Source organism: Nanorana parkeri, unplaced genomic scaffold (assembly GCF_000935625.1).
Source record: "Nanorana parkeri isolate BGI_ZX_2015 unplaced genomic scaffold, ASM93562v1 scaffold586, whole genome shotgun sequence".
Taxonomy (NCBI): domain Eukaryota; kingdom Metazoa; phylum Chordata; class Amphibia; order Anura; family Dicroglossidae; genus Nanorana; species Nanorana parkeri.
In genome coordinates, this window is record NW_017306854.1 from 1 (window position 1) to 8496 (window position 8496).

Genomic DNA, 8496 nt, shown 5'->3' on the forward strand with positions numbered 1-8496 from the left:
TTGGTTCACATAGACCTAGCGCAACATATTTGCTTTACAGACAAGCTTATTTAATAATTTACAGAAAAGTGTGCACAGTGCTATACAGAAATCCAGAGTAATCATTAGTCGGTCCAGGCTACTGAATGACAACACCCAATTGGTTTCTATGAATGAATGCACCCCATTGTAGTATGTATGGTGCTTCTAAGGGATAACATTTTCAGGCCTAAAATGTGGAATATAACATGGGTGCAAAAATTGAAAAAAGGGCCTCAGTCATGAAGGGGTTAAGCATAAAGCTCCATGTGCCACTGGCCCTCCTTTGCTAGTAATTTGAAGGTTACAACTCCGATGCAATGTTCTTAGCTGCAGCTGCCTGGCCTGGCTAGTGGCTGAGCAGTGCTTCCTCATGCTAGGAGATGGGATCTTTGCAACACTGTACTGACTGCTCTCCATTAATTTAATTGAATTGTCCATCTGCATTCACACCTACAAGGAGAATGCCTGGTCATTATACACTAGAGCTGACAGCCATTCCGGCTCCCTGGATGGTCTGAGATCTAATGTTTAGATAATTATATTTTGAGGAAGAACAGGGGGCACATGCAGCTTTGAGCTAAGTTATCCTTTAAGAATGATATTAAAAGTAATACACTGATAACACATTTTCATATGTCGGTAGAGACATGTATACTCTGCACACATTAACCTTGTATCAAGCTCTTTGGTGCGTAGAAAGTTCAGTATGGGAGCGAACACTGTAGGATCTCTGTCAATGAAAATCTGAAAAAGAAGAAAAAGAAGAAAAAGAAGGACTTGATCAGATTTTTTTTTAAAGGGAAACTACAACCTTTTTATTGTGATCTTTCAAGAGGTGTTGCTTTAAGAACTTTATTTGTATGCATAGTTTGTAATGATAGATACACATGGGGATGGACATATTTGGCTATTACATATACAGGCCCTGATTCTTGATTGATTAAAAATAATAAGCTATGTGACTGAGGTTCTATTTCGGCGAGGAAGCTGCGAGAGTGCTATGAAGTGCAGATTGTCATTGCAGTGACTGGAAATCTGTATATGTAACAAAATAATGGAAATATGGCATTGGAGGCATGTCAAAATGAGAACTTCAAATATCACCCTCAAGTGTAGGCAAACAGCTAAATACACCACTAAAATATGAATGCCTGAATTGTTTTACTGCCAAAAAAATGGAAGTTTGTTCATCCAGATTTCTATATCATACTCTATACAAAATCCTGACAACTCACTTTTCTCCACTGCAGTCAAAGCAATACAGTGTGATCCAACTTGTTAATGGGAAGAAACATCAGCTCACTAGTGCTCTCTCCCCCAATCAGCAAGCACCATTTCTTCGAATCACTGTGCCCTAATTAAAGCCTGACTGTCGTCTTACAGTGCTGATGCTGCTCCTACCTCTAATTAGTGTCTATATATATGTATATATATATATGTTTATATGTGAGTTACAAGGATGCATGAGAGGAGTGAGCTGTGCGTTTTGTGTTTCTACTATTTAAAGTAAACCTTTGCTAAGAAAGACACGGCAGCACCCACTGCTAACCTTCTTAGCATGCTGGTTGCCAGGCTATTACACTGACCTACTGGCTTCAATACTTGGAACAAGTATACATATCAGGAAAGTCAGGGTCAAGCCAAAAGTCCCTATGTATATACTTGTTCCAATTTAATAAATCAAAATTGTTGAAGCATAAGACCCCATTCACACTGAGCTACATTAAAAAAAGCTCAGTTTCAGCGCTGATTTGAGCTGAGCAACATTGAGCTACAGTGCACATTTTGTCACACTACGTAGCACTTCTTTTGGCAGTCTATCAAAGCCTATGGGGTCAAATCCGCTGGAACAATAGGTCATGTTCAAGGGACAAGCTTGAGCTACAAGCGACATTGAGCTGTGAGATGTGAACAGCTCCATTGAAATGCATTGGACGAGCTACATTGAGTGATTTTTGAGCAGAAATCACGCTACAAATCACTCAGTGTGAATGGGGTCTAAGAGTCAGCATGATAGCCAGGCAACTAGCATTTGCAGAATGAGAAGCAGCAATGACAGCCGTCCATGTTTCATTTAAAGGAGAACTATGAGGTGAGTGCTTTTCACTCACTTCATAGTTCTAGCCGGCCTGTGACAATGAGACTGTCACAGGTCGGCTCAGTAGATCGGGAGGTGAGCGAACATATACCGGCGTTCGCTCACCTCTCGATCCTGTCACGGCTCTCTGCCGTGACAGGGGAGGGGGTGGATTCCCTGCTCCGATCCGCCAGCGCTGACTGGCAGAACGGACGGGGAGGGGGCAGGTACAGCTGGCTCTGCCTCTAGATAGGCAGAGCCAGCTGTCACTTACGCAGCTGGGCGGATCTCGACATCGATGTCGGGATCCGCTCCGGCGTCTCAGTATACCGCGAGCAGTAGCTCACGGTATACTGAGATTAGGGTGACGACACTGGGAGACTGAGCTTAGGGAGAACTGCATGACGGAATAAATGTCAGTCAAAGTACCGCAGCGCTGAATACTGAAAAATGGCCTGGATGGGAAGGGGGTTTAACACCGCGGATGTCAACTGGTTAAAGACATATTTGAGTAATATTGCAATAGTCCATACAATGGTTAATCAGGAATCTTAAATCTGCCTGTGCCAATGCTTTAAGGTAAACATTAAAATACTAATTTTAAGAATATGCATATACCAGAAAGGTATACTGTAGTATTGTAAGAGCCTGCAAACATAAAACCTCATCTGCCACATTAATGCCCACTCCCCTATTTTATCCAGGTCCTCCTGTAATGTTATAGTGTCTAAGTCCGTGTCTATTACCCTCCCTATTTTGGTGTCATCCGCATTACAGATTAACAAATTGGGGGCTTTCTGCATTTTTATCACTGTTATACTTATTTGTGCTTTTTTAAAGAAAACGTACAAGGGGGATATTTATAAACAATTCCCAGAGCCACTCCTTCTGCGAAATTGCATGTACATTCCTTCTGTGCGAATGGAGGCAAAAACAAATGGCACATTTTCTTTCCAGATCAAATGCAATATCAGCAAAACACAGCATTACGGCCACTAGATGGAAATAAGTAAGATAGGAAAGAAGGCTTTATTTCCTGCGCTCCTCAGCTCCATATAGTGGTATTCATGCAGTATTTTCCTGATATTACATTTGACCTGGAAAGAATATATACTGATAACATTTACTTTTGCCTACATTTGCCCAGAATGAATGCAATACATGCAATTTCGCAGGATGCCTGGCTCTGTGAATCCCTAAGTCTTCTGTAGAAAGTTTAACCAGAAACTCACTGCTCCAGTTTCATCCTTTAAGGAAGAGATTCGGCCACTCAGCAAGCTGATAAAAAAAAAAAAAGAAAGTGATGAAATAAGTTAATCATTTCTGGCTATCAATTCAAAGCTTTCAATAAACTGTAACATGCAGCAAGCTGAAACAACAACCAGGCTTCATAAATCTTTGAGGAACATTGGAGGCCTCTGCACCTGAGATCCGAGCTTCATCCAAATGCTACAGCCGTCATTACAAGAGGACATCACTCTTCTCGTTGGGTTTTAATTTACATTGTAAAGAATGCAGCAGAAGATTCAAAACAAAGACATAAGGGTGCAGACCCCAATGTGGACCTCTTACCTCTGGAGTCTCTGAAAGACATAGAGAGCCGCTGGATCTTTCAGGCACCATAAAGCCTCAGCAACATGACATTTGGATAACTTAGTCAATAAAGGGTTTCATCTAAACTCCAAACTTTTACATGCGTAGAAAAAAAATGCATTAATGTGCAGCTTCCATCTGATGAACTCCAATGTAGGAACCTGATGAAATTCGCTCAGTCGGTGGCCCTGTCTGCCGACTCCCAACTGACATCCTTTAAAATGAAATATCGAAGGAGCCAAGTGGACAACTGTCTGCCAAACAGTTCCTGCGTCCAATCAGATGCTGGTAATGTCCAGGTACTTTAACAGATGGTGGGGCCACAATGGGAGAGTCCTCCATCCATTCCGGTTAACGTGGATGGATAAAGATGAACAACAAAAATCTAGTAGAATATACCCAGCTTAAGTCTACATTCAGGGCCGTACTTCCCACAAGGCCACAGAGGCCCGGCCTTGGGGCGGCAGGGAGCAGAAGCGGTGCGGAATCCCCCGACGCCCGGAACATGCAGTTCCAGGCGCCTGGCGAAGTTGCTTTCTACATTCATCCCTGCTTTGGGAAAGCAGGGATAAATGTAGTGTGAGGAAGCCGTTAGTTGGTTCGTCCCCGCACCTACATCTCTCCTCGCTGGCTCCGTCCTCCGGGCTTCGCCGCCGAGTCTCTCTCCTTACTGGCCGCCGATGCGGTGAGCAGAGTGGCAGGGTTAAAATTAACCCTGCCGCTCCATGTAAACAGTGAGAGGGGAGAGCAGTCTTCCCCTCTCACAGGAGTTCCAGCACAGTGCTGTGCTAGAACTCCTGTATTGGAGGTGACAGGGTCCATAAAGAGAACCTGTCACCTCCAAATGCTATCACACATACCTCCTGTGTGATAGCGAAAAAGTTAAGTGAAAAGAACAAAACAATTGATAAAAAAATAATTAAATAAATATAGCATTGCGGAACCTGGCCTTGTGGCAGCAGGGAGAGTAAATCTGTCCCTGTCTACATTCACATCTGTGTGTATTTTATGAGGTACATTTTAGATGCGTTCTCCATTCCATTCCTATGGGGAATGTTCTCTCCTGGAGTATGCATGAGAGGTGAGGCAAGAAGGATTTTGTTTTAGGCAACCATTCAAATGCACACGTGTGTAACTCCTACATGTAGGGTAAAATACTGACCTGGAAAAGAATGTGTCAGAAGCCCAGGTGAGGGTCTGTCTTGAAGTGCTGAACCTGTGAACAAATATTACAAGTTGTTATCTTGATAAACGCAGACATCAGCATCATACCAAAAATCAAAACGTTTCCTGATGGTGCAGAGACTGGAGGAATGGCACCTTCAATGCACATGCGTTTTTCTCTGCCACTTCACCCTCACAAGGCTTCATACAAATTTCAACCAGTTGTCACAGCAAAAGTTGCTGCACTGGCAGGACCATATAAATATCAGTGCTGCTCTCACCGGACCATATAAATATCAGTGCTGCTCTGACAGGACCATATAAATATCAGTGCTGCTCTGACAGGACCATATAAATATCAGTGCTGCTCTGACAGGACCATATAAATATCAGTGCTGCTCTGACAGGACCATATAAATATCAGTGCTGCTCTCACAGGACCATATAAATATCAGTGCTGCTCTCACAGGACCATATAAATATCAGTGCTGCTCTCACCGGACCACATAAATATCAGTGCTGCTCTCACAGGACCACATAAATATCAGTGCTGCTCTCACAGGACCACATAAATATCAGTGCTGCTCTCACAGGACCACATAAATATCAGTGCTGCTCTCACAGGACCACATAAATATCAGTGCTGCTCTCACAGGACCACATAAATATCAGTGCTGCTCTCACAGGACCACATCAATATCAGTGCTGCTCTCACAGGACCACATCAATATCAGTGCTGCTCTCACAGGACTACATAAATATCAGTGCTTCTCTCACAGGACCACATCAATATCAGTGCTTCTCTCACAGGACCACATCAATATCAGTGCTGCTCTCACAGGACCACATCAATATCAGTGCTGCTCTCACAGGACCACATCAATATCACTGCTGCTCTCACAGGACCATATACATATCAATGCTGTACTAACAGGACCATATAAAATATCAGTGCTGTACTCACAGCTGCTCTTACAGGACACTAAACTGTGAAACGCAGCAGTAAATAACTGAAATCCCCACAACCACTTCAGAATTCATACCGTAGTCAAGGATTAAGGATTTTGTACAATTATTGGGCACTGCACACAGAAAGTAGATAAATTCACATACGGTAAAGGTGCCCACACACCTTGCGATGATCGTATGATAATCGCGGGAAATCCCGCGATCGTAAGATTATCGCAAGGTGTGTGGAAGGCGTGCGATCGTTTCTACTGTACGGTCGCACGACTTTTATCTTAGGAACATGTTCGAAAACCCGCCGAGAATCGTACGATTGTCGGCGGGTGTGTGGCATGTTCGTAAGATAAATGGCGCACGGTCTGGTGTGTGCAAGCGCACACTGCCTGTTCAGCATTGCGGTCATCGGAAGCCCTCTAGTCAGGGGGGCGGGCTTACGATTATCACAAGTACGATCTGCCTGTCCAAGATGGGCAGATCGTACATTTTTTAAATACCTTACAACCATGGCAAGACAAAAGTCTTGCCATGGTTGTAAAGTCTGTGGCCAGCATTAGTGAGGTCAAATTTACAGTTCATTGGGCTTGTTTAGTACGGGGTAAAAAGCTCTGTATAAGGGACACAATTAGAGTTAGTCCCTGTTCACACCTGGGCGTTTTGACGCTGAAAGCTAACGCGTCAAAACTCACAACGCAAACATTCCTATTCACTTCTATGGCCCCTGTTCACACCTGACAGTTTAGCAGCAAGCTTTAAAAATACTGAAAGCTGGAAAAGGTGCATGAGCTTCTTTAAAGGTAGATCCAGCACGTTGTGCTCCATTGATTTCAATGTAAAATACACCAAAACCGCACGTTTGTTCTCGTGTTTTTTGTGCAAAAAGAACGCGCGTTTTTAAGGCGCATATACATTGTGGAAGACCACCTGCAAAGCACACTGGGAAACAAAATAGTTGAAACACGTCCAAAACACGTCCGTTTTTTTCCTTACGCTCCGTACTGCTGTGATCAGCTTTGTGTGCACCGAAATGACTTTGAAGACCCTTGTAAAAACAAAAGGGATCCGTGACATCATCATTGTACTGTACATAGCCTGTGCAGCGATAAGAAATGTGGGAGGGGCTCAGAAGACTCCAGCCACTACTGGCTGCCAGCAGAAAAATGCAGGAGGGGGCAGAGACAAGACCAGTCACCCTGCACAAGGAGAGATAGCAGCATTGGCTGGTCTATTTTACAGGAAGCTCTAAGTTTCACACTGGATCACTGCACAGATCTGGAATACACAAAGCTCACCAAGATTCAAGGAAAAACTCACATGACTCTTGTATGTAGACAATAATTGTTTATCCCGGAGTTCAGCTTTAATATGATTTGATAATGCTGACGGGGCTCGAGAAAGGACAAATACATGGTGGCCGGTGTGAATTTAGTGTTAAGGTTGCGGAGAAGTGAAGTGATGTCCTATCTACCGATTCTGACATGCGCTCTATTGGTTCATGTGAAGCATCAATGTTAGAGACAGGTCCTCTTTAACCATGCACAGTTCAGGAAACAAACAGAAGGAGCTAATTGGTTCCTATGTGCAACACAGGCAGTTTACTTCAGATACTTTCACTTACAGGACACCTAGGGCTCTATTTGCAAAGCAGAGAATTCAGACACAAACATTCGCCTGTGGAGAATGAATCACTTCCATGCAATGCACTTGAATGGGTATTTTGTTCAAGTCGCATTCTCTGCTTTATAAATAGACCCCATGCAGTACCTCATGCACACATAATAACCCCCCAGCTCCACCACCCTCACGCCATATTCCGTCTCCCCCAGACCCACAATGACCCCCCAATTGCACAAAAGCCGTTTTATTACAAGAACTTCCGGTCCCCAATTACCCCTAACACTTCCTTTCCTATATCTCTTATACGTACCTCTTCCCCCCCACATTGAGATGGATAACATCCCCGGTCCGGCCTGCAGACCCCGCCATGCTGCTGTCCCCCACCTTCACACAGCCGCCATACTTCCGGCAACACCGTACTACCAGGCACCTCGCTCTGGCACCTCCCAGTGGCTGCGAGGCATGTCACTCAACGCTCCACTCCGCCCACCCCATTCTGCGGGGAACTGGCTGAACCAGTGAGTAATCACGTGGTGCAGCCGGGCCTATGAACTGCTGCTGCGCCCTAAGGTAGTGATGGCACGGTGGTGTAATGGTATCTGTGCCATGTACAGAGCCGAGGGACTTGTGAGGAACGTCACTGGTTTTAGTTTTTATTTCAACGAGCTGTACGAGTTCATTTATTGTGTCAATTATTTTATATCACCGCATTTACTGCCCAATTATTATATTGATTACGTGACTTAGGGGTGCCATTCTTTTTTAGGGCCTAGTTAATTCCGTAAGGTGTTAATTACGCGCGTATAGTTAACATACAGTGAGGGGAATTTATCAAAACTGGAGCAGACAGAATCTGGAACAGTTGCCCATGGTAACCAGCTTCTATCTTTCATTTTCAAAGTGCAACCAAACAAACTGAAGAATGAAACAGATTGGTTACCATGGGCAACTGCTCCAGATTCTGTCTTCTCCAGTTGTGATAAATACACAGAGGTGGGTTACCATGAAGTGCGCTGCACCAACAGGCATAATATAATGCACCAGTGTGAATGCAGCCTTCA

General features: G+C 44.1%; 1 protein-coding gene across 1 annotated transcript; it reads right to left on the reverse strand.

The window, feature by feature from the left end:
- Window positions 1-635: 635 nt before the first annotated feature.
- Window positions 636-7869, reverse strand: LOC108791940 (SH3KBP1-binding protein 1-like; the record flags this gene model as incomplete). The annotated part of the gene is made up of 4 exons (XM_018562578.1): window positions 7746-7869; window positions 4854-4907; window positions 3331-3376; window positions 636-765 (listed from the first exon to the last, which is right to left on the reverse strand). Coding segments are annotated over exons 1-4 (289 nt in total), but the record flags the coding sequence as incomplete, so codon positions are not given.
- Window positions 7870-8496: the final 627 nt, after the last annotated feature.